General features: G+C 45.3%; 4 protein-coding genes and 2 long non-coding RNA genes across 10 annotated transcripts; 3 read left to right on the top strand and 3 right to left on the bottom strand.

Moving 5' to 3' along the window:
- Positions 1 to 859: 859 nt before the first annotated feature.
- Positions 860 to 3,363, top strand: LOC101761894 (cinnamoyl-CoA reductase 1). The gene is made up of 5 exons (XM_004967594.2): positions 860 to 1,040; positions 1,118 to 1,275; positions 1,350 to 1,532; positions 1,636 to 1,991; positions 2,982 to 3,363. Exons 1-5 carry the CDS (start codon positions 884 to 886, stop codon positions 3,148 to 3,150), a joined length of 1,023 nt encoding a protein of 340 aa, XP_004967651.1. The 5' UTR covers positions 860 to 883; the 3' UTR covers positions 3,151 to 3,363.
- Positions 3,364 to 4,181: 818 nt separating this feature from the next.
- On the bottom strand, positions 4,182 to 6,751 carry LOC111257197. Its single transcript, XR_002677582.1, has 2 exons — positions 5,794 to 6,751; positions 4,182 to 5,659 (listed from the first exon to the last, which is right to left on the bottom strand). It is a non-coding gene; the product is annotated as an uncharacterized LOC111257197 (long non-coding RNA).
- Positions 6,752 to 8,349: 1,598 nt separating this feature from the next.
- On the bottom strand, positions 8,350 to 9,603 carry LOC101762314 (germin-like protein 1-1). Its single transcript, XM_004967595.3, has 2 exons — positions 9,186 to 9,603; positions 8,350 to 9,093 (listed from the first exon to the last, which is right to left on the bottom strand). Exons 1-2 carry the CDS (start codon positions 9,304 to 9,306, stop codon positions 8,558 to 8,560), a joined length of 657 nt encoding a protein of 218 aa, XP_004967652.1. The 5' UTR covers positions 9,307 to 9,603; the 3' UTR covers positions 8,350 to 8,557.
- A 3,723-nt stretch (positions 9,604 to 13,326) lies between these two features.
- On the top strand, positions 13,327 to 16,644 carry LOC101761628. Of its 5 annotated transcripts, XR_001163981.2 has the most exons (5): positions 13,329 to 13,783; positions 13,892 to 14,057; positions 14,660 to 15,073; positions 15,938 to 15,997; positions 16,147 to 16,644. It is a non-coding gene; the product is annotated as an uncharacterized LOC101761628 (long non-coding RNA). The 5 variants fall into 5 exon arrangements; XR_002677944.1 differs by having other exon boundaries at positions 13,327 to 14,057; positions 15,816 to 15,997; XR_002677945.1 differs by having other exon boundaries at positions 13,327 to 14,057; positions 15,811 to 15,997.
- A 4,084-nt stretch (positions 16,645 to 20,728) lies between these two features.
- On the top strand, positions 20,729 to 22,011 carry LOC101761239 (germin-like protein 1-1). The gene is made up of 3 exons (XM_022826254.1): positions 20,729 to 20,921; positions 20,989 to 21,135; positions 21,228 to 22,011. Exons 2-3 carry the CDS (start codon positions 21,015 to 21,017, stop codon positions 21,761 to 21,763), a joined length of 657 nt encoding a protein of 218 aa, XP_022681989.1. The 5' UTR covers positions 20,729 to 20,921; positions 20,989 to 21,014; the 3' UTR covers positions 21,764 to 22,011.
- A 3,085-nt stretch (positions 22,012 to 25,096) lies between these two features.
- On the bottom strand, positions 25,097 to 26,176 carry LOC101786752 (putative cyclin-dependent kinase F-2). The gene has a single exon (XM_004971478.1). The coding sequence runs from the start codon at positions 26,174 to 26,176 to the stop codon at positions 25,097 to 25,099; it is 1,080 nt and encodes a 359-aa protein (XP_004971535.1).
- Between the last annotated feature and the right edge of the window lie 150 nt (positions 26,177 to 26,326).

Below are 26,326 nucleotides of genomic sequence, written 5' to 3'. Positions count from 1 at the left end.
CAGATGCATCCCATCTGTGCTGGCGTGTGCTTAGATTGCTCGGCAGCACAGAGCCATCTGTGCTGGTGAGCACTAGCCAGGCGGTCCCGGTCACCTTTGTGCTGGCGGGTGCCAATTCCGCCTGCCAGCACGCTAATTTCGACGTACCAGCACAAATTGTTTCTGGTGTAGTGTCGGTAATCCATCTGATTAAGAAGAGTTATTAGGGGTATCTTGAACTTTTAACATTGCTACTATCTTATCTAAAAATTTCTAAACGAACAGTCTTCGTACGGAGGGAGCAGAGGAAATCGGCACGTCACAGTCTAGTCACGTTTAGGACCATGTGTTTCACATGCTCAAGATAGTGACAGCAGGAAGTCTCTGTTTCATGGGTCACATTCACTTAGGGGGTGTTTGGGAAACACCTGTTAAAGTTTAACACCTGTCACATCGGATGTTTGGATGCTAATTAGGAGTACTAAACATAAGCTAATTACAAAACTAATTGCACAGATGGAGTATAATTCGCGAGACGAATCTATTAAGCCTAATTAGTCCATGATTTGACAATGTGGTGCTACAGTAACCATTTGCTAATGATGGATTAATTAGGCTTAATAGATTCGTCTCGCGAATTAGCACAAGGTTCTGCAATTAGTTTTATAATTAGCTCATGTTTAGTCCTCCTAATTAGCATCCAAACATCCGATGTGACACTGTTAAAGTTTAGCACCTCGTATCCAAACAGCCCCTTAATTAAAACGGCGTCCCTTCTCTCTCTTCTGTCGCATCATAGGCGGAATTATCCAGGCCATACCGAAAAGGCTCTATAAATAGCAGCTCCTCCGGCAGTCATATCATATGACAGTGTCCGAGCCCCCGATCCTGCTAGCTGAGGCACATGCACGCCAATCACAGATTCACGGCAGCAATGGACGGAGCGGATCGATCGAGCATGGTGGTGTGCGTGACCGGGGCCGGAGGCTTCATTGGGTCGTCGCTCGTCAAGGAGCTGCTCCAGCGTGGCTATGCCGTGAGGGGAACCGCGAGGAACCCTGGTGAGTATAGCTGGATTTTGCACTAGCTAGCTTGACAGTTACTGATGAGGTCTCGTTTTACCCTTTACCCGTGCTAGAGGACCGTAAAAATGCTCATCTGCACTCGCTGGATGGGGCCAAAGAACGGCTCTCTCTGCACCGTGCAGACGTGCTGGACTACAAGTCGCTCTGTGCTGCGTTCAGCTTATGCAGTGGCGTCTTCCATGTCGCCTCTCCGGTTTCAGATAATGATCCGGTGAGTTATTCTACTTCCATCAATAATCATTAAGCATCGTTGATTATTAACCCATCTGAATCTCATGCATGCAGGAACTCATGGCGGTTGCTATCGAGGGAACGAAGAATGTCATCAACGCTGCGGCAGACAAGGGAGTGCAGCGCGTGGTGTTCACTTCATCCTACGGTGCTGTCCATATGAACCCTAACAGGAGTCCTGATCAGGTCTTGGACGAGAGTTGCTGGAGTGACCTTGAATTCTGCTTAAAAACAAAGGTCTACACGAGCTCTGTTCTGATGAACCACTAATAATCCAGAAGACGATAATTAAGTACAGCCTAATATAATATTATATAACAGAACATGCTATATATTACAGAACTTGTACTGCTACGCGAAGACGGTTGCTGAGAGAACAGCAATGGAGGAGGCATCAAAGAGAGGGATACAGCTGGTGGTTGTCGTCCCATCGTTGACGCTAGGTGAAATGCTGCAGCCGACGCTGAACTTGGGCATACAACTGCTCATCGTCTCCTACATGAAGGGCGCCAAGAAGACGTATGCGAACACTGTTTCTGGATACGTCGATGTGCAGGATGTGGCGCGTGCCCATGTGTTGGTGTACGAGACCCCCACTGCGCGTGGACGCTATCTCTGCATTGGCGATGTGATGCACCGGTCGGAGTTTATTCGAATGATGAGAGAGCTCTTCCCACAGTATCCAATCACTACTAAGTATATGCACTGCTTGTTTGAAGTTCATAAAACTAAAGTACTTTTAAGTATGATGCTATTGTTGATAATTTTGCTGCAATCTTCTTGTCAGAAAATAATGATGCTTTCAATTAGTCTTTCAAGAAATACTACATTACTATTACTAACTGGAGGCTTCTCCACATTAATCCTTGCAAGGCTTGCTAAAAAAAGAGATAAATCCTGTATATGAAAAAAAAGTATACCACTACACTCATGATTCACGATAGAAGAAATTAAACAGGCATGGTACATGCTGAAATGCCTATTTCTGCCATTATAGTAACTAAGAGTGCAGACAAGGATATGGAACTCATATTTTAATAAAACATTAAAGGGGGTGTTGAATAAGATGTACAACAAGTATTTAAGTTTCAAGTCAACATGTGGAGAAAAAATTATAGCAACTAATAAGATCAAAATTGTAAAGCCAAAATCTAGATTCATGGAGTCATGACTCCTGAGCTGCAATATTAATTACTTGACATAATTATAAGTTAAGGTTTCAAGTAAACATATGCCTATGTTGGTCTGATGCAAAGAGGAACAACTGTGTGTATAAATGGAAAAGAATATATAGTAATTGGTAACTAAAGTTTATTGCAACCAGATAGAGATACATAGTACACCTATATGCGTATCTGTGTTAGAAAAATGAACAAAGATAGGTCATTTTTTATTGTGGGCCTACATTTATCCATAAACTTTTAATACTTATATCTTCTAAGATTCTAGCTCGTGCAAAAGCACAGGTTGATGAGTTTAGTAACAATTAGAAGTGTCATTCATATTTACGAAGTACAGTAGACAAAAAGGCTCTTTTGGTGTACTATGGTTCTTGACCATGTATCTGAAAAATCCTGTAAGTTGTTGAAAAAAAATATTTACAAAGCAACATATTTATCCTTTGTTCGAAAAAAGAAATCCGTGCTTGGTATTTTTACTCACTCCCACTTTTGTTCACTCATTTAGGTGTAAGGATGGCAATGCGGCAAGGGTCAAACCATACAAGTTCTCCACACAACGGCTGCAGGCTCTGGGCATGAAGTTCACTCCTCTGAAAGAAACTTTACACAGGACAGTTCTGTGCCTACAAGCCCAAGGTCATATTCCAGTGCTCTCGCACAAGTCAGCCTTGTAAGGGCGCATGTCTATCAAGGTGGAGGAATAAGGCGGTCGCGAAAAAGGTGGAGGAATAAGGGATTTCATATTCGATGGAATCCATATCTTAATATGTGTACTTGAATAAACTTTCTATGAGGGTTTGCTAGACTGAATAATTTCTTGAATACTTCACAAATTCAGCACTACAAATTTAGGCTTGACAGTTCTCTCTCTGTCAGCATCTTTTGCAGTTGACTGTTATTTACCCGAGGATGGAGACCATTTCGCTAAAATATGGATATCAACAACTATAATGGAGATGTATCTCTAAAAATCTATGCTTACAACCTTGAAAGTTTATATCAATGATTGCCCAACTCCAATTACTGACAAACTCAGTCATGAAGTAATGATAATGTAGTATGATTCATGACTAATATTAATGAAATCGGTATATATATCCAAGGTTTATATATAATATAAATCATAGCTTGGAAAACTTATTTTGTCAAATACAATTTAACTCCTTTGGGAAAAGTGTATCATAGACTATTTTGTGATCATACGTTGGATTTTATCCTTTGCAAGCAAACAAAATACTAGCGAATTTAGTACCATCATAAGAGCTGAGTTGTCATATCTCTGTTTCTCCCACTTCAAATTAATTAAAGATGGCCAAGAAAAGGGATAGACATGATCAGGGCATCAACCAAATACGATCTTTCAATCCAAAGAAGAACAAATAAAATTCAAGTGACGCTGTGATCACTAGCAATCTAGCATAGACGATGCATCCAGCAATTATCGGCATGCTCAATTTTATTCAGAATTCTCTGAATGCCAATGGTCAAATGCTTCTTCTTGGCATGAACTCGGTCTTGAATTCGGAAGGCCATAGCCAGGATTTCGGTGGTCACTGGTGGCATGGCACCATGGAGAGGATGTACTAGATAGTATGTTCTAAATGTCATATATTTAAAAATGGATAGAGCACTTCAATATTTATCATATGACTATGGTGACAAGTATTTTTTTTCTTCTTCTTTTCAAAAATGTTGACCATTTATGTACTGTAAAAACAAAAGACAAACAGCTAGTCATTTTCATAAATACATGAGACAAGTCCGATCCATTGCAAAGACAGAAAAGAATATGATGTCTGTCAGTACTAGGCAAAGGATCAAGAGCAGCTCCCAGCTGTACATTCTGAAAACCCGACTATATATTGTACAACATCAAAGACAAACTTGTAGTGCTGCGGGATTTATTTGTTTTTTCTTTTTTCTTTTTGCTTCACACAGAGCTTCAGAAAGTTCAATCCGTTCCATGAGCAACCTTTTGTTTCAAACTGAGATGAAAGCAGAACTACTAACTGCTCTTCTCTACGTACATGTTTCTTCTATGGTACGCGCACTAGTTTATCCTTCGAATAGATCTGCCAACATCTCCTCTACCTTCCTGGGAGTAGTGACTTTTAGGGTGCTGATGCTGTTATCCTCCAAGAATTGTGTAAAGACCGGGATGACTTTCTCGATGATGGCTTTCCGCAGCCTTTTTCTCATATCAGGATCTGGTACCTTCCAGAGCTTTTGCACGGTGTAGGTCTTATGAAACTTTGATTTGAATTTCGTGAGCGGTGAGCATCGAGTGAAGCAATGAGGTGTAGCAGGATCCTGCAAGCATTTCAACACCGGTGCCCAAGACACTTGGAGATAACTATTTATGTAGCCGTCAGTTTTGTGGCTGAGGGTTAGCAATGGAAAACACAAGTGCCTGTGAAGCTGCTGCATTATGAAGTCAGAGTTGTTGATCAAGAATAGGAACCTGAGGCTCTGATCTGAGAACCAGGACCTGGACATTATGGCAAGCTTTTCCTCTAGTGAACGTGCCAACTCTATGATGAGGCTGCTCAAGAGGCTCACATTTTCATTCTCAGGCACATACTTAACGCGGAGAAATGCGTCATGTAAAATGCGATTAACTGACTTGTCATTGGACGACAGAATGTTGGTGCACCTTGTTACTGAATACATGATATCTTGTGAATGTCGCTTGAGCCGTAAGGGTGGATACCATCGTCGTCCATCCAGGCCAGGATACTGTTCCGGATCTCAACAATTGTGTCCCATATGGCCTCATCTAACTTGGCCAGGTCTGCTGACAAGAGATTTCTCATCGTACCTTCAGTGGATTCCCCAAAGGGTGAAGAAAGGGACGGTGACATGATATGTTCTAAGGCCATAGATAGAGCGTCATGCACCTCTATCAGTACCCAGAGCTTCTCATCAGCTAGTGCCATTGCCCCCGACCTGTCGTTGGTTCTCGCGGCAGCAGCAATAATGGCGTCAACAAAAGTGAGCATTTTCAACACAGCTGCTTCAACAAGCTGAACAAATTCAAGTGGCTGCTTGCTCGTTCCTTGACCTTCATCCTGCGACTGCACCATGCATCAAAGCAACTAGAGATGGATTCGCTTATCTTGTATAGAGCCAGGATCCAGCTGCTATCTGCAAAATATTGGAACTGCCGCCAGATAAGGACGCTTCCTGCAGATTCATCGATTTCAGACAGGTTGAGAACCCAGCCGACATCCAGCTCCGAGAGCGATGCCAATGAAACTTGACTTTTGATGTTTCAATGAATCAACCTGAAGGAGTCGACAAAAGAGTATTGACTTTACCTGTGCCAGTGCAGATAAGGTCTCATGATGTTCATATAACTTATAACTAATGTAAATAGATGTTGCTCAAAACGCGTTGTTGAATGTTGACCCTGGGTCCCCAGCCTCACCTTGTAGGGACTTGCTAGCGCCGACGGTAGTTTTCCTCCAAAACGTCCGCTGCAACAGCATAAAACATTCAAATATTTTTCACCGAGCGATCTCCTGTAACATATAGAAATATTGTATGCAACACCAGAGAAAAATTCTTCCACAACACGTCAAAACATAATTTGTAACATCAAAAAATATGCAAAAAAAATAGCTCACTACCATCTAATGGGAGAGAAAACCAAACAACAAAAATAAGATTAAAAGAAAATTTGATGTTGCACGTACTATCATTGCAACATGAAAAGGATACAATCTGAACAACCCAAATGATGTAAAAATCGAAAAAATGCTAAAAATACGTAGTTCTAATAGCATCGCAATCCCCATTGAAATATCTCAAATTGATTATTTCAACAACCAAAATCAGATGCGGAAACATCAAATCCTGATGAGAGAAAGAGGCAAGCAGGAATGGGAAAAGGGATTGTCGGTGACTTCCTTCCTCCATCAACTGTGCCTGCAAGTCCATGCTGGCGGCACGGAGGTTGAGGAGTCACCGGACGCCGACTCGCTAGGAAGTGGAGAGGAGAGGTGAAGGGAGGGCAAGCGGAGAGCGGAGGCAATGGGGGTGGGCAGCCGATGTGGAGACTGGAGAAGTTGGAGGAGTGCTCGCCCATGACCTCCATGGGGCGTGGAATGGAAGGATGAAGGAGGGGAGAGGGGAAGGAAAGCAGGCCGCCATGAGCCCACGACCTCATGCTCACTGCTCTTGGGGGTGGGACGGCAAGCCATGGCGATGCCTCCGCCCAACGATGGCCGATGGGGATGAGACAAACACTGAACGGATAAGGAGCGAGTCAGCGAGAGGACGAGGAAAAAAATCAACGCTAGAAAAAATCAATGCAGAAAAGATCCTGCTGGCTCACGTGGGTGGGACCCTCGTACGATTTATATGCTAGCCACCGGACGCCCTATGCTAAGCATTTTTGCACCTTGTATTCTCCCCTACCGGACCACGCTATGCTACTACCCATCACGTGCATCATGTGTGAGCAAAGCGCAAAAGCATGGCACGGGAAAGGTACGCAGAGACGTCACTTGCGGAATGACATCACTGCTAATGTAAGCGGAGATAATATGTTTGTTTTTCTTTAAACGAGCATTACTCTTTTATCAACCATCTACTTTTCAAATTTGTTCTTACCATTGCATTCGTTATGACGAGATTTACAAAATAAGAACCGTATTAGATAATTTTTTGTTTGAATGTACAGTATTAACTTACAGTGTAGCAATTTATACTGTATTTTGAAAATAGCAACTTGACTTGTTTGTCTATCACCAAAATTATAAATGGACACATAGCAACTTATATTGTGCAGTGTAAAACATGTATGTCTAGTACCACCTTAGCTTATATAATGAATTTGTATCAACTTACTAGTTTCAAAGAACGCATGACAACTTCTATATTGTTACAATTTATATATAGACAGTGTAACAATTTATAAAGGGATAATGTATCAATTTATTTAGGGACTATTTGGCAACTTATGTAAAAACTTATGGGTAACAATGTTAGGTAATTTTTTTCAGCGGTCTATGGATATAAATTGTTGGTAGATTTACACATAAGTAATTACACACTAAAAATAGAGCCGCCAACAAATTAAATCATAGCTTGGAGAATATGTTTTGTCAAATACAATTTAACTCCTTTGGGAAAAGCGACGGAAGCATTTATCATGTGTGATAGATTATTTTGTGATCATCCGTTGGATTCTATCCTATGCAAGCCAACAAATACTAGTGAATTAAATACCATCATAACAACTGAGTTACCATATCTCTGTTTCTCCCACTTCAAATTCATAAGCAAATATGATTCAAGCTTGGTCAACGACCTTTCAATCCAAAGAAGAAGAAAAGTATTTCAAGTGACGCTGTGATCACTAGCGTGGACGATGCAACCAGCAATTATCAGCGTGCTCAATTTTATTCAGAATTTTCTCTGAATGCCAACGGTCAGAGGCCTCGGTCTTGATGGCATCCACCTCCTCATTGCCAATCCGGAAGGCCTTAGCTGGGGTGTCAGTGGACACTGGTAGCATGGTGCCATTGAAGATCACAGTCCTAGCATGTGTAAAATCCGTAAGTACTAGGATTTGAATCCTATCTAGCCGGTGAAGCCACACCATTTCGCTTTCTGTCACCACGCGAGAAGGTGGTTCCAGTCAGCTAGGACATATGGAAAATCATCGGAATCCAAAGCAGAGCAATTTATAATCGCAAGAAATTAGAATCTCTTGGGGGCGAGAAGCTCTCTTAGCAGTTGACTTTATGTGTGGGGACAACCAGAGCCAATGCCGGGCACGTGTGTTATCGTTGCTAATTCCTTGATGAATTGGAAAGCAAAGAAGAGTAAGCACTATTCCGATCATAATCTGGCTGAAAAACCAATTATAACTCTAACAAAACTATAAAAGTGATGATCTTATTGGTGTCACACAAATTAAATTAACAACGACAAGCGTGGTCAGCAATCCCTGAAACCGAAGACGAACAAATTCAACCGCACGCAGCAATCACTAGCGTTCACGATACATATCCTGCAAACGGCATGCGCGATTTATTCAAAAATCAACGAATGCAGACTGCCAAAGGCTTCCTTCTACTTGGGCGCGAACTTGGCCTTGATGGCGTCGACTTCCCCGTTGCCGATCCGGAAGGCCTTGGCCAGGATGTCGGAGGACACCGGCGGCGTGGCGCCGAAGAGCGTCATGGCGATGGCCTGCGTGCCCTGGAGCTGGCTGTTGAAGGCGGCGATGACGGCGGCAGGGCCGTACCCCCTGTTCTGCTGGAAGTGCACGAGCCCCCTGGGGAAGACGAAGACGTCCCCCTTGGTGACGGTCTTGGCGAAGAGCTTGTTGGCGGTGGTGATGAAGCCGACCTCGAGGGTGCCCTCGAGGACGAAGATGATCTCGGTGGCGCGCGGGTGGGTGTGCGGCGGGTTCTGGCCGCCCGGGGCGTAGTCGATGCGCGCCATGGAGACGCCCAGCGTGTTCACGCCCGGGAAACTCGCCACGTTGGCCGCCGTCACCATCGACCCCGCCGGGTTGTTGGTGTTGCCGGGGTTCCTCAGACCGTCGAAGAAGAAGTCGTCCGCCGAGATGTTCGCCTTGCACGGGAACCCGTTCAGCTTGATCGCTGATAGCACAACAAATGAATCGATCAATCAGCTGCGGCAAGATCAGGCACAAGAATCTTGGCAGAGGTCGAACAAGTCGTCGTTGACTTACGGGATGCAAGGTCCGCGACGCAGACGTCCTGGAGCATGTCGGGGTCGCCGGCGAGGGTCGGGGAGGCGAGCGCGAGCACGACGGCGCAGGCCGCGGCGACGTAGAGGTGGATCCTTGCCATGAGCGAGGTTGGTCGGCACCGGATGATGCTACCAGCAGGGATTGCTAACAGCAGGTGTCCGACGAGTGATGGAAATTAATGAACAGAGCAGGAGACCGTACTTATAGCAGGGTGATTAGCGAGCCTAATCAGTAAAGACAGGAGATTTGTATATGGACGCATGGATGAGCAGGTTCCTTAGACGAAGAACGGAGAAGGCGACGACGGGGAAGGAACTTGCGAGAACAAAACAAGCATGAGGCTGCGCAGCCACATAGCATTGTTTATGCAGTGCAGGTGACTGCCACACATGCCGGATGATTGAGCTAATACTGGACGCAGTCGTGGGGCATGGCGCGGTGTAGAGACGGTCTATTTGTTTCGTCTTTAGGAGCTTTTGAGGTCGAGGCAGGTCGGGAAAGGGTATAAATATACATTCTCCCTGCATCCATTGCAATAATGAGAAGACATGAGCATACAATGAAGAAATATCAGTGACGAAACCAAAACTAGAGTGAATTGGAGGGATGTGCACTTACCTTGTGATGCATAAAACTGAGTCTTGGGTGCATATATGGTAAAAAATTAGACTTTATCACTGTTTTTTTCATTTTTGGGATGCATTAGCACCCTAATTACACTATAGCTTCACTCCTGAGAAATATCGCAGTAAACCTCACTAGAAGTGGTTTTAAACCTATCTCTACTCAATACTCAATACGTAAGATCAATTCCTAACTCTATAATAGAGTAAATAGACAAGTGGGCGCAAATTAGTCTAAGAATGCTTAATTCATTGCAAGAACTTGACACTTTGGGTGCACATACAATTCAAATTCCACTATGATGTATATTTGTCAAAGATAAAGTATGAGGCTGCAAGGTGGGTTGTTCATGGAAATGGTTCAACTCGTCAGGAAAGTGATTTAGTTTGGGTTTGGCTTGATAGAACGGTGTGCTACCAACATTCCTTGGGGATTCACTTGCCAGGACAACCACTTTCAAGCAGCACAGGTGCTCAAATCTAAGCTTGAATCCAATTTCCTTTTTTCTACTCAGCTTTAGTGATTTTGGTCTTATTGCTAGAGCTCTTAACCCTCTTTTGTAAAGCAGGTCGTCGATCCTAGATGACACTGCTCAAACATGTAACCTACTTCTTTTCTCTTAATAAAATACGTGCCAAGGGACGGTCGTGAAAAAACTTATTGCTAGAGCTCGAAAGTAGGGGCTCAATGGTAGAACCTTTCCACTTCTGCTCCTTTCATCCATGAACCTCTAAGCCAATAATGTTGCTCATGACTCACATTCGGTGCATAGGCTTCTTAGGTTTCCTACGGGTAGACATTTAACACCCACCTCATCAAGCACACGATTTACATGACCGCCATAAGAGACTATCTCAACAGAAGATTTGTACTCCTTTTCTCATGGTATGGCCCAAGCAGGTAAAAGGCCTCCCTTTCGACTTCTTCTATATAATAACCTCATTACTTATCATTAAGGTGAGTGAGCCCGAAGATGGGAAATGGTACCTTCTGAGATATGCCACACACTATCTTTTGCACAAACTTCATCGATTGCCAGCCAATAGAGACAAAGGGCATATTGTAGCAGCAATGCTTTCTTCAATAACATCGCGACCACCACTGATTCTAACAGCAAAACAAAAAGCTTCGCAGCACTTCACAAAGCTAGGACATTCGATCTTTGACGCGAAGGGATAGGTAACGACAAAAGGATTTTGGCGATCTGGAACTGCAACCGTAACATAGAATCAGTACTGCAACTAATCGTCATCCCATTTATTCCTTTGGGCATAGGAGAGCTGGATCTAAGTTATTTTCTGCCTTTTGTTCTCTCCGTGAGGAATGAAGGTGCAACACCCGAACTGAGCATCAAAAGACTCATCATCACTATCGAAGGTAATTTTTCCTTTTTTCACGGATGCAGCTGATGGAAGTCAGAGAAAGCATCCGCATCAATGGTTCCCTAATATGTTTTCACTGCCCACATAAACTTTAAAAGTTAGATTATATATGGCATTGGGGGTAAGCTGGTGGAATTTCAAGTTGTACTTGTAAAAAATCAGGATGAGGTTGTCACCGCAAGGAAATCTGAGCCCGGCAACAAAGAAATCCCGAAAAATAACAGCTTCACCTTTTCCAGGAACTAGGACAACTTCATCACGAAAAAACATTGCCTTGTTCAGCTCCGAAGGGATTCTCAATCGCTTCTTCACTAGAAGGATTTCACGAAGGCTCTTGTCAGCATAAGGATCATCCTGATCAATAGGGCGAGCAGTCTGCCTATTGCGGGCCATTTCTATAACAAAATGATGAAACAAGCAATTAAAGACAACAATGTCAAGCGAAGGTAAAAAACAAGTTAAAAAAATAGGTCGGAGGCTCCATCCCACAAAGAATGTCCATTTAATAATTTCAGACACACTAGTAGTGATGAGAAATGTGTATGTTGTCCCTAATAACTAATACTAATCATGATTGAAAATCGCCGTATCTGCTTAGTTTTCTGGATCCTAAATAAATGCACCTGCATTGGAACTAGAGAAATAACATCAAATGATCATTGATTGGCTTTACGCGCTTCTCCATATGTTTTTTTTAATTAGTGTGAGTGTTGCTTTAATTAGATGAGGTTTACTAGAAGGTAAAAGGACACTCTTTGTGGGATAAATTTTAGAGTCTAAATGGACACTCTTTACGGGATGGAGTGAGTACCTTCATGGAGATCGAGGAGGAGCAAAGGTAAAAACACGACAATCAATACCAGGTCGAAGGTATTTACCTTACGACAATCAATACCAGGTCGAAGGTATTTACCTTACGACAATCAATACCAGGTCGAAGGTATTTACCTTGCATTGAGATCGAGAAGGAAATAAAGGACCTATCAAGTTTGTTGCACAAGTCCCAAAGCAATGCAACTATAAAAAACCAGGTTATTGTCTCGGTAAGGGTTTCAAACAGTGTGAAATGAAAGCCAATCAAGAGAGGGCACGTGTAAAATGAACCTTCGTCTCATGCCAACTCTCTAACGTTCACGGTGACATTTTAGTAGCATATCATTATGATGTGATCCATGGCTTTTAAGGATTCGGCCCGTTGAAATCGACTCTCGCCCACGAGGGGCTATTGTTGAGGATCGGATCCTCACATCACCTCTGAACGATGAAGACACTATTGTAGAGCCCTCCAAGGGTGTTGGAGGTGATCGGCAATGATTACCGTTGAAGAGGAATTCTAACACAACCTATGGTGTTCAGTGACAAAGATCTTCGGGAAGATAGTAGCATCTATTTTGCTTTTGCATATGTAAGCGTGCATGAAGGTTTCTCATCTAATCTAAATGGAAGAGCGACGATCCAAGGGCGAAGCCAAGAGCGACGTCCAATGGGCTAAAACTCCAATCAGAGATAATTATTTAGTATCACTACTTGGGCATAGACTCAAGATAAGGCGGTCCGAGGGATTCCAACGATGGTTCCTAGAAGATGGCACGAATGGCGTGATCTGGAAGAGGAAGTCAAGTTGAACATGTTGATCTTAGTGACGTTTGTGTAAAGCATATTCCTATGTAGTAGATAAAAAGAGATAAAAAGGAAGGGAAAAGTTTCTCCCCCCTCCTACAAATATGGCTCCACCCCCGCGATACAAAGGGTAATGTCATAATGACTAAGCTCTTGTTCATCTGTGTTTGTCTTCAATACTGTCTTAGTTTTGGGTTTGCCCGAAACCAAAAGAACACTCAAACCGAGTTATATATATATATATATATATATATATATATATATATATATATATAGGATTATACTATACAATACCCTGGGTACGGAATAATCTATTCCGTACCCGAGCCAATCGGTGCGGTCAGGCGGCCGGTTTCCGCTTCACGTCGGTCCAGTTTATTTTCGCGAACGTGATTTTCCGATTTTTTTTATCAGCTCCTCCGAACGTGGGTCAACATCCTCCCGTTCCATTCCTGGAACCGCCCAGCCCGCCATCCCCGCCGCTCGCCATCCCTCCCCGCCGCCGCCGCCCGCCGCCGCTGCTCGCCATCCCACCCGCCGCCGCCGCTCGCCATCCCTCCCCGAGCGGCACTCCCAGACCCTCAACACGCCGCGCGCCGCCGCTCGCCATCCCCCGCCACCGCCGCTCCCACACCCTAAGCACGCCGCGCTCCGCCATCGTCGCGTCCTCTGATCCTCGCGTCACCGCCAGTCGCCATCCCTCGCCGCCGCCGCCGCCGCTCGGCATCCCCCGCATCCGCCGCTCGCTCCATCGACGATCTGCGCCGCCCCGACCTCTGCTCGTGTAGAGCATGCCTATCCCCCGGCCGATTCGCAGCGTGGCTGGAGAAGGAAGCTCGAGGCCTCGAGCGCTGCCGCCCATTCATCTCCCGAGCCCAAGTGCCGCCGGCCGATTGGAGCCTGTCCTTCGCCGATTCGAGCCAGTCCGCGCCGATTCGTCGTCCTCCACAGGTGGTCCTCTCCTCCCCCGCTCGAGCGCGGCTGCCGCTGTGTGAGCTACACCCCCGCTCAAGCCCATCTCTGCCCCAAGCTTGACGCCGGTGTCGCTGCTGCCCACAGGCCCTCCGCCCCAAGGTTGTCAGGCTGGAGGTCCCGCAGGTCCACTGCGGAGCTCGCTCACGCAGGCCCGAAGTCTGGATCTCGCACGGATCCGGCAAGGACTGGTCCGGCAGCTCCCTGCTACGACGTTCTTATCGGGTGGCTTTCCATTGGAGGCAGTGGTGAGGTCGTTGAACTCCTCAGTCCCCTTCCCCTTTCCTCGATGTCACAGCTCGGTCTTTCATTGTTCTGCATACACGTGTGTGGTTCAGTGGACAATTCGATTGTTCAGAAAGTCAGAACCATATCTACATAGTCGATTTGAGTTGCTCCCTGAGATTCTGCATCATGGGTTGGTGCCGGAGCTTGTATTGTGAATTTGTGATCCAGATTATTGGATTCTTGTTTCTGTAACCTGTAAATGTCAATTGAGCTGGACAGAATATTTGGTTTAAGTTTCTATTTTTCTAAGTCTGAACTAATTGATGAAAACCAGATGTTCTACGATGCTGCTAGTGTTATAATACAACCTATATGTTTTCTTAGACATGTATACACTCTCGCTAGTCCAATTGCAATCCTCCAATGAAATCTCCCAGTAATGTAGGAATTATAATTGTTCTATATTAGTGTAGAAGAAACAGACAACTCTTACCTTGCCTTGTTTGTTTGTTTTGTTGTTTTTTATCTTGCAAGTGAATCTTCGGTTCATGGATGCTGTTGCCATTTGTTGATCTCGTGAATGACTTATTAAATTCTCAAACTCATTTCTCTTCTGTATGCCTGCAGATTGAAGCCTTAGGGGCTAGGTAAGAGGCCGAGAGCAATGAGCTCCAAGGGTGTACAAAGGCGCGGCCAGGATGACAAATGCGGAAGAGAGACCTGGACCGGAGAGATACTGCAGACTTCGGGCCCGCCGTCCCAGACCCTACTTCTTCATCCCAGTGCTGATTCCATTTTGTGCTAACATTGATGCTTCAAGCAGTCGATTTGCTTGTTTCGGCTGCGCAGCAACTGCTACATGGCGCAGCCGATGGCTTGCTCGGTGGGCAAGCTGCCTGACAGCCTTGCTGGCAGGGATCCTTAATGATGCGGGCAACACAGATCTAGCGACAGCCAGCACATGATTGATGCTAGTGACGCATCATCTTGTGCAAGACCAAGAACAGCAACATCGAATCCGTACTGGACAAAGCACGAGAGGTTCTTATTTTTCATATCCCTATTCTTATTTTTCATATTCCATAATTTGAGCTCTTTAGGCTTGTTGAACTTTACAATTGTTCTTATGTTTGATAATTTCTGGTAATGGGAATTGCGACCAGGCTCCTCAACACAGCTATCATCTTTCTAATGAATAGGATATCATGATTTGTGTCTGGATATGTTGGGCTTAGCGTGTAATCAATTTTGAATTGGATTTATAATTTTTCCAGTTAGATCTATTATTTCTCTTAAGAATGCTGATAGGAACCACTCTAGCCAGTGATGCATAGATTTCCTATTCTGATTTTGGTATTCTAATTTTTCTTCTCTTATCATCTGAGTGATTAATTGATTCCTACTCCTAAACTCTCATGTGAGTGAAGATATGTTCTGCAAACTCCTTCAAGAACCACTCCAAGCTAGGTCCTCTCCTTCGCATGGGTTTTCACCTGGTTCACCGCACGTCGCACAAAACTGACGTTGGGGAGACGAACAGACATTTAGTGAGCAATCATTTGTTTTGTGAACAACCATATGTCCTTCAGATTTAGTGCATTAGTAATTATAATATATAAACAATTATTTGTTTTGTGAGCAATGTTATTTGTTTTTTTCGAAATGTCAGTTTGATTGCCATTTGCATTCAATACTTGATTTCTTTGTTCTCAGTTATCTCTGGCACTTGTGTGTACTGTGTAGTCTGAAAAATTTGTAATATTTTTTTCAATTCTCAGTGCAGATCATGAGTACATCAGCATAGGTGTCTTTGCCAGTACATTTGTTATTTGCAATGAGGAACCTAATTTAGTGACGTGCACATGATTACTCTATTATTCATTACTAATTTCCCTGTGTGTGCAGATTGGAGAGAGGGTCAAAGCATCTTCGGCAGGCATGACTATGTGACTGCTCAACTAGAAGGTCCTTTCTTCCACAATATGCTTCTGTTATTTAACATTATATTCATGAAATTGGTGTCTTGATAACCGCTTGATCAAATTAGGCAATGAAAAAGATCTTTTTTGGTATGTCATTTCTCACTTTGCATGCCTATATGTATTTAATTTCAGGATCGATCCAAAGAGCTGCGTGCTGAGACATTGTACTACCTCACTTTTCATAAGCAGAACAAGATTGTCACGCTGCCTGACGAAATACTTCAATACCGTCGAGATGATCATCACCCTTTTTTCTATCAATTTTTTTTGTTTCATTACAACCTTTTCCTATTTCAATTTTTATTCATTTGTACCTCTACAGATTTCACATTCTATGTCTACTTGAATAGTCTTCTGAAATGTTGTGTATCTTGTCGGGGCAATTGGCGGTTCGCAAAGCTTATGCGAGAATTGGCTCGTGAGATAGGTGTGGCTGGAGTCATTTGTTACCATGTAGTACACTTTTGAGGAGACATGTCTTGATGTAGTTTTTTGTTCTGTTTTAAGCATGTATGCCTCTCCTACGAGGCCGCTGCACCTGGCTTTCCTATCACTATTGCTTTCCTCTTGCTACTGCAATGGAAATGTGACACCAGTAATGTAGCACAAGGTTTCACCTTTTTTGTCGTATATCTGAAGTGCCATATTTGTGGATTTACGCCTTTTACTTTTCGTGTTTGTGATGCTCTGTTACTCTAGATAAAATTACGCCAAATATTTCCACAGTAAAACAAGAGCTCGATTATTGCTAATACTGATTTTGTCTCTTTGCACGTTGAGGGACAGAGGGAGGGAACGAAACATTTTTAAGCCTCTAAGCAGCACAGAAATTCAAAGAAACAAACTATTTCAGTGAAAACAAGCTGCTACTGCATATGAGTGGAACCTAATCATTAGTTTTCTCATGTTAGCGTGAGTTGAAAAATGGCTGGGGACACATTTCCTCAGTCTGCAACATCACATTATCCATCTTGAAACAAGCACAACTGAAATCATGTACCGAACACTGCATAGGGATGCGATCCTTTAAGCTAATTCTTACATATTCTCACACCTTGTCCAAATTATATCAGCAATGTTTGGGTGTGTATGTTCAGGAGTGCGACCCTGGTTTGCAGGATGCTCCTGAACACCTTGTCACTCCCGGCTTCCATGTTGGCGATGCATTCGTCGAGTCCTTCCAACCTGTCGAGCGCTGCCATCTCCTTGTCCTCGTCGGAGGAGGCAGCAGCCGCCTTGCTGCTCCTCGTGACCAGAGAGATGAGGCTCGCTGATGGCTTCTTGGACGAAGACGCGACGGCGATGGTCGCGGCCGACGAGATGGACTTGACGGCCGAGAACACGGCATCGGAGGCTGACGCGATGGCGGCCACGGACTCGACGAGCACGCCGGAGACCTCAACCTCGGCGAGGGTGGCGGAGGATCCGGCGAGCTGCGGGAAGTACTTGGCGGCGTTGCGCACGGAGGAGGCGAGGCGGGCGAGGCGCTCGCACCGAAAAAAAACGCGACTGGGGAGGTGCGGAGACTCGTGCGGGGGCTGTGCGCGGGTGGACTCGGGTACCGAATAACTATTCTGTACCCTGGGTACCGAATAGCGAAGACATATATATATATATATATATAGTAAGTAGGTTCGGGTGAGCAAGTAGCTTTTGACAAAATGGTCAGATTTATTCCATTGTAACTCCATAAATGCCCCCAAAGGTGTACGTATTGCGAGCTCTGTTGGCTAAATCTAACCAGAAGCTTGGCTTAGTGAAGTTTGGCAGGTTAGTTAAACCACCGCCTAATAAACAGCCAAAATTTATTTCTAGTTTATTAAGGTCCACAAAATTACTCTTCTTGTGTCGTCAGAATATGGAGTTGTTGATACCTCCAAGTTCGTTAACGCCAACAGGCATGCAATTTCGATCTGCTGTGCGTTCCAACTAAGCAAACCTAAAAGGAGTAACGACTGTACGAGAGATGCGCATGCGTCAGAGGATAATTTTTCCTGTGTAATCCGGCGCTAAGGGCAAGTACATTGCTACACGTCAGCGGTCTCATAGGTCGTCTCATGCAGTGCCACATAGGATTTTTGATGATGTGGAGGAGAGAGAGCGAGGAGAGAGAAAGAGGTCGTTGCTTCGCGAAACAACTACCTCATGAGCTAAATTGTAGGACTACGAGACAACTTAACAACCATTGTACGAGTTATTGTTGACATGCAACTCATAATATTTTATTTTTCTTATGTACAAATTAAGGAATTATATACCACTACCAAAAAACTTATAGGACAACCTATTGTACAAGTTACCTGTTGAATCGTCTTAAGATTACGTGTCAGTGCATGAGACCAGCTATTAGACAGCACCAACGTACTTGCCCTAACTAACCGTCCCTCTCCGTTGAGAACAAACCCGAAATCCCCACGGCGACAAGGCGAAACGAACAGAGCGGCAGGTCACGGGGAGCCGAGCGCACTCCAGATTCCAGAACGGAGCGCCGGCCGGCGAGCGTCTACGACAAGGGGACGGCGTGCGCTCCCTGGCGGCCGCGCGTCAGCACGCACACAGCGGCATGTTCCTGACGGCGACGGCCGAACTGATCATTATACTGCTCCTAGGTTGCTTACACCGGGACAGGACAGGACAGGACAGGACAGCGTCGCGGTCTGATACTCCGATAGATAATTGCCATGGTGAGAGTAGTGTCGTTCCCAAGTTGCCGCTGGATCTGGATAGTAGGGAACTATGGACAGTCTTGTTCGAGCCGGCCACCATCTCGTCGATCGGGACGCATCGCGGGAGGTTGGGTTGGTGATGCCAGCGACTGATTTTATTAGACAGGCTTGGGCACTGGGAAACGGCAGCAAATAACAAAACAACATGCTCTGAATCTGTTTTTTATTTTTTCTGCATTTCTGCAGAAAAACAGTATCAGTCTGAACACGCTGCTGCTGCTGCTGCTGCAAGACATTGTCAGCATGCAGCTTCATTCCTTGGGTATATTGCAACTTGCAAGGAAGGAACTACCGTTTTTTATGAATACTGTTTCCAGGGTGGTAACGGCATTTTATTATCGCCGGTCAGCTTCACAGGAAAACCGGCGGCAGTCACCCCTGCCGGTGCACCATCAGTTTACTTTGGATTCCAGTAACATCCGACTCCTCCAGATCAACCTGGAACCAAATGTTTCTTTCCAACAAAACCAAAAGAAAAAAAACTAAACTAGACTAGAACCGAGGGGAAACAACCATATTCTTCTCCCATGTTGGGTGACGGGAGCAAAGGAATGAAAAGATAGACCTGGTTGAGTCATTTTATCTGATCGTCAGCCAGAAAAAAGAAAGGAGGAAAGGGACCTTCGAGCGGCCTTGACCGGCGGCTGCTGCTTCGATCCCCATCGCTTTCGATCTCATCTTTGCTGCAAAGAGTATTGATCGGGACAGGAGAGGAGACAGCTAGCTTCTGGGGCAACCGGGTATAAATGTACCGTGTACTAACCTCTTTTTTGTTTAGTCAACTAACAAACTCGATTATACGCCTTCTGCAAAACCCCAACTTGGTCTGTTTAGTACTACCATATTGCTCGTCAGAAAACAGATAAGAAAATCAGTACGACTAAACATCCAGTATGGTGGCAAATTAAATAGTGATTATCATTAGATTAGTACTACTACTTACTTATCCGGTTACCAAAACTCCATTATACGCGTGTACAGAGATCTAAACTCGACTAGTTTGATGCAGTGGCCGAGCCAGCATTTGCAAGTTGGGTATTCCCATTTTCTATGAAAAAAAACCAGGAAGCCATCCACACTACTTTTCCAAAGTTTTCAAATATCTATAGAAAGAAAATTGTACACGCTAATTTAGTAATTAGCACCATCAATTATGATGCAAAATCGGTGCTCACATGTAACTTGTGCTGTCGCTCTTTTGCCAAAGTTGAGCTGCGCCCCTACTGCTGCCGTCCACAGTTGTGCTGTTCTGCTGCTGCGCTTGGGATATTTGTGCTGTTCGGCACCCGGTCATCCCCTTGCCGCCTCCAGGACTTGGAAGCGGAGCCCGCACCGGCCTGGTGGCATTTTAGGCTTAATATACAATCTACGTATGTATACACACTTGATGTATACTTAGTTTTTTGCAAACAAACTTGGGTATTCCTGCGAATACCCAGGCACCATGCTGGCTCCGCCCCTGCCAATAATAGCACCACTACCACTATTGTATAACGTGATTCTGAAACAATCTCTAGAGTGAAGAAAAGAACAGTACGACCGCCATGTGCTAGGAGCCAACCGCATCGCATGTGCGATTACTCGCCTGTGCTTCCTCCCCGGTGCACGGTGACATGTGAGCCCCGTGCAATTAGGGCGCTGTCTCCCCACGGCACAGGAATCAAAATCGCCTCCATTTCCGATTAACCGACCAGTCCATCATCCATGGAAATGCGATGGGTCATCGATCGGATCTTAGCAGACATGGCTGTGGAAGCATCGATCTGCAACAGCAAGTGCGACGCGAGGACGAAACGGAGCGGAAAGTGCGTAGACGAGCTCCGCCGGAACCGGAAGCGGTGGCCCATCCCATCCTCCGGTGTCGCTTCACCCACGTACGCCAAGCTGCGACGCGCAGAAAATTCAAGGCCGCGCCGTGCCGACGACTGCGTCCATCAAGCCCGGCGCGCGGCCCCAATCATCGGGCATGTGTAGCAGTTCGCCTACGCTGCTTTAAACAACTCTATCCGGACGCTCCCACCCTTAACAGCCGAGCCCGAGAAGCGAGAAGGCGCTTGCTTGCTTGCTTGTCCTCGCGAGCGAGCTCGGTCGTTCCTACCCACCCCGTCGTCGCCTTCCCCGGCTAACCTGCCGATCCTCCGTGCGCGTCACAGCTCCGCTCCCTAATCTCCCGGCCTATAAGTACGGGCCCCTCCTCTGCTCGTTTCCATCACTCATCGGGCACCTGCTGATAGCAATCTGCTGGTAGCATCATCCAGTAACGACCGACCCGCCATGGCAAGGTTCCACCTCTACGTCGCCGCGGCCTGCGCCGTCGTGCTCGCGCTCGCCGCCCCGACCCTCGCCGGCGACCCCGACATGCTCCAGGACGTCTGCGTCGCGGACCTCGAATCCCGTAAGTCAACGACGACTTGTTCGACCTCTGCCAAGATTCTTGTGCCTGATCTTGCCGCGGCTGACTGATCGATCCATTTGTTGTGCTATCAGCGATCAAGCTGAACGGGTTCCCGTGCAAGGCGAACATCTCGGCGGACGACTTCTTCTTCGACGGTCTGAGGAACCCCGGCAACACCAACAACCCGGCGGGGTCCCTGGTGACGGCGGCCAACGTGGCGAGCTTCCCGGGCGTGAACACGCTGGGCGTCTCCATGGCGCGCATCGACTACGCCCCGGGCGGCCAGAACCCGCCGCACACCCACCCACGCGCCACCGAGATCATCTTCGTCCTCGAGGGCACGCTCGAGGTCGGCTTCATCACCACCGCCAACAAGCTCTTCACCAAGACCGTCACCAAGGGGGACGTCTTCGTCTTCCCCAGGGGGCTCGTGCACTTCCAGCAGAACAGGGGGTACGGCCCTGCCGCCGTCATCGCCGCCTTCAACAGCCAGCTCCAGGGCACGCAGGCCATCGCCATGACGCTCTTCGGCGCCACGCCGCCGGTGTCCACCGACATCCTGGCCAAGGCCTTCCGGATCGGCAACGGGGAAGTCAACGCCATCAAGGCCAAGTTCGCGCCCAAGTAGAAGGAAGCCTTTGGCAGTCTGCATTCGTTGATTTTTGAATAAATCGCGCATGTCGTTTGCAGGATATGTATCGTGAACGCTAGTGATTGCTGCGTGCGGTTGAATTTGTTCGTCTTCGGTTTCAGGGATTGCTGACCACGCTTGTCGTTGTTAATTTAATTTGTGTGACACCAATAAGATCATCACTTCTATAGTTTTGTTAGAGTTAATTGGTTTTTCAGCCAGATTATGATCGGAATAGTGCTTAATTTTCTTTGCTTTCCAATTCATCAAGGAATTAGCAACGATAACACGTGCACGACTTTGGCTCTGGTTGTCCCACGCGGTCCTACTGTCCTAGCCAGCTCTGCTCTGCATGTTCTCATTGTCCTTAGGAGTTAGGACATGAAGTCAACTGCTAAGAAAGCTTCTTGCCCCCAAGAGATCCTAATTTCTTGCAATTACACATTACTCTGCTTTTTTTTTTAAGAAATACATTACTCTGCTTTGGATTCCTATGGTTTTCCATATGTCTTAGCTCTCTGGAACCACCTCCAGAAAGCGAAATGGTGTGGCTTCACCAGCTAGGATTGAAATCCTAGTGCTTATGGATTTTACTCATCTACTAGGACCGTGATCTTCAATGGCGCCATGCCACCAGTGTCCACTGACACCCCGGCTAAGGCCTTCCGGATTGGCAACAGGGAGGTGGACGCCATCAAGACTGAGTTCATGCCAAGAAGTCTCCGATCGTTGGCATTAAGAGAATTCTGAATAAAACTGAGCATGCCGATAGCTGCTAGTTGCATCGTCTACGCTAGTGATCACAGTGTCACTGAATTATTTCTTGTTATTCATTGGATTGAAAGGTCGGAATTAGTTCTTGAAGAATGAAAAAAAACTGATCACCAAGCTTGAATCATATTTGCCTGATGCCTTGGGACACGGCTATTTTACGGTCGGCCGTAAAATGATCTTTCCATACAGCCTCAATACTTTTGGAATAAAGAAACATGCCAAGTAGCACCGCTTACCTTTTCTAGCAAAGATGATATCTACCGGTACTTTTCAACCACGCAGGGCTTGCTGGTGACATCCCAAAAATTACATAAACTAGTCCATCAACCCGTGCTTCCGCACGGACTAATATTTTTACAAACTGTTGTACTTGAAAAATATTTAAAAATTAAGCTCTTAGCTAATAATCAATTTTTTTACTTACTACTCTCTAACTTTTTCATTACTTCAACATAATACCCATATATATGTACTTATCTTTGTCCAGTTGTGATTGATTTTTAATTAGTAATTATTCTATATACTTTTTCATCCACATTCACACTTTTTTCATTTTCTACCGCACCTCCATACAATGTGTTTAGCATAAAAATCAATATTTTTCATCACTTCCTTACATACATGTATAAATGGTCTATATGGTGAAATTCATCATGTGTATATACTTTAACTTAGTATTTCTATATTAACACTGACATATAGGCAATTTAGAATCATATATTAGTTTACTTTTGCACATTTTTTTATGATGGTATACACTTTAACTTAGTATTTCTATATTAACACTAACATATAGGCAATTTAGAATCATATATTAGTTTACTTTTGCACATTTCTTTATGATGCACATGAATATAATTAGATTAAAATTTAGATGTTTACTTTATGTTATTTTTAATAACTACATGGGTAACTTAGATATAAATTTAGAATGATATTTTAAGTTATGCTTTATAATAATATACCTGAGTAAATTGGATGAAGATTTTACGGTTATTTTAGATTATTTTTTATAATGGCATATCTCGATAATTTAGATATAGGTTTAGGGTTTATTTTAGAATATTTTCATAATTATAAAGTGTGTGGGTAACTTTTTAGAAAATATGATAGACCAATGACTATGATTATTAGAGTTCACAGGATTGATGTTTGATGTTTTTTATTTTTATGAGAATTTATATGATTTGTATTTTTTTCTAGCATGCCTCGTGAGAACTAATACGGAGTCGCCAATGGAAAAAATGAGGCAATTGATATAAAACTATTACGTTGAACTACCTCTCATTTGTTAAATATTCGAACACAATACTTATATGGATATATATCTATTATCTTCTTTCGATTGTCAATGGACTCTAAGTTTGAGCTATAGCATTTTCGCTCACATTTATAATCTTTAACTTTTCATCTTGTATCGCAGGTATATGCTTGAATTTGTTCAATAGACTCTAAGTTTGAGCTATAATTTTAACATAAAAATTTATATTCTCATCACTTCCTCAGTATATTTATAAATTGTGACACATGTCATGTGTATATACCTTAACTATTATATCATATACCGACAGGGAATCATATATTGGTGCATATTTAAAATTAAGGTGATTTGGATTCAAATGTAGGGTTGCCTCACACTATTTTTAATAATAGCATATGTGGGTAATATAGATCCAAATTTAAGGGGTTACTTTAAGTTATTTTTTAAGTATTAGTGGTGGGCAATTCAGTTGAAATTTTAGGAGGTTACTTTAAATATTGTAATGGCATAAGTGGGTACTTTTGATGAAGATTAGGGGTTACTTTGTTTATTTTATATAATAGCACAGGCGGGTAATTTAGATATAGATATAGGAGTTACTTTAGGCTATTTTCATAATGGCATAGGTGGGTAATTTTTTTAAAAAATATAAATCTAATGGCTATGATGATTTGAGTTTACTGATTGATGGCTAGATGTTTTATTTTTTTTTGAGAATTTCTAGGATTTCTCTCTTTTTCTAAAGTGTCCACCTAGGATCTTAGGTGGCTTCACCTGGGACTCTCCAATTAGTAATATTAAGATGGTAGAGATAGTAATTTATGAGCAGATATCTTTTAATACGATTTTACATGCAAGGTGGCTTATTTATAAAATTTTGGATCCAACAGAAATTTTCTATCAATTCAGTGGTCGGATGATTTGTTTTTTAAAGAGTTTCCCTTCTTTTCTAGTGCCTCTCAGGCAAAGATTAACATATAGACTTCACAAAGGAGTTCTCTCTTTTTGACAGAAGCATTTATGTTCCCAAATGAGCAGAGTCTACATTGATCAGCTCGCGTCATTCAATTTTGAGACCAAAATTCAGAGACGTAGCATTTTAGCATGAGATTGCTTACAGAAAATTAAATGCAAGGACAAAAAGGCCTAGCATAATTCTGAACAGGATAGATTGATTCGACAATACAATTTACTCTCGCACAACACTACAGAAGCTGAGAAGCCATTACATGATCTGCTCGAAAATACCAGAGTACAGATCTTTACATGCACGAGACGATCAAAGAATTCTAAAGTTACACACACTGCAGCTTTCGTCTCTTCGCACAAGCCGCAGGAGCCATGCGGAGCTTCTTCTTCCCGGGCAACGCCGACGCCACCTCATCTTTCCTTGGAAGCTCCAACGCGTCGACCTTGGCAAACCACTGGTGCTTGAGCGCGGCGTCCGCCGTTAGCCGCTTGCCGGGGTTGCAGGTGAGGAGGCCGTCGAGGACCTCGAATCCTTCCTTGGACAGCGCCGCCTCAGGGAAGAGCTCGCGCAGACAATTCTTCCGATGCACTACTTGCAGTTCCGGCACCACTTTGGCGGCGAACGGCGTGGAAGAGAACTCCGGCCATGTCTCGTCGTCCGGCACGCCGAGCACGTCGAAGATGGCGCGGAGCTGCCCGTCCTCGCCGTCGCCCTGCAACGGCAGCCCCCCGTTGTTGATGATCTCCGCCATGACGCATCCCAGGGACCAGGCGTCGACGCGCGCGTCGTAGACGGGCATCTCCAGCATCATCTCCGGCGCCTTGTAGGAGAGCGTGCCCGCCTGCTCGTACGGCGGCGCGTCGGACATGGACATGGCCAGCCCGAAGTCGCAGAACTTGACGGACCTGCGGTCGCCAGAGACGAGGATGTTCTCGGGCTTGATGTCGCGGTGGATGACGCCGGCGCTGTGCATCGCCTTGGCGGCCGTCAGAAGCTGCCACATGACGGCGCGCACCGTGGGCTCCGGGAGCGGCGGGAAGCCGCGGCGGCTCCGGTGGTCGAGGTAGTCGTGGAGGCTCGGCCCGTCGACGCACTCCGTGACGAGGCAGATGCGCGACGTGGCCGGGTCGCGTGCGAGGCCGTGGAAGCCGACGATGAAGGGGTGGTCTCCGCACGCCTCGTGGAGGCTCGCCTCGCGCATCGGGTCCTCAGCCGCGTCGGCGGCGGCCGTGGTGAGGCGCTTGATGGCGACGGTCTGGCCCGTGACGCGGTGCCGCGCCTTGACGACGGCGCCGAAGTTGCCCTCGCCGAGGCGGGACACCTCCTCGTAGTGCTCGGTGCTGCCCACGGAGACGCGCCGCCTCTTGCGGCTCCCTCCTGCGGCGGCGGCGGCGGGGCGCCCCATGTCTCGAGTCTCGACTATTGGATCGTTGGGAGGAGGAAGATGAGAGACGGCTCAGGCGTGGCGTGGCCATGGCGCTGCGTTGCCCGGCCATTTATGCTCGTAGGGATCGAAGGCGGCGGAGGTCGGATTGTCGGATTGCTGCTGGCGACA

This window comes from Setaria italica, chromosome V (genome assembly GCF_000263155.2).
Source record: "Setaria italica strain Yugu1 chromosome V, Setaria_italica_v2.0, whole genome shotgun sequence".
NCBI lineage: Eukaryota > Viridiplantae > Streptophyta > Magnoliopsida > Poales > Poaceae > Setaria > Setaria italica.
This window is presented reverse-complemented; position numbering and strand designations above follow the sequence as displayed.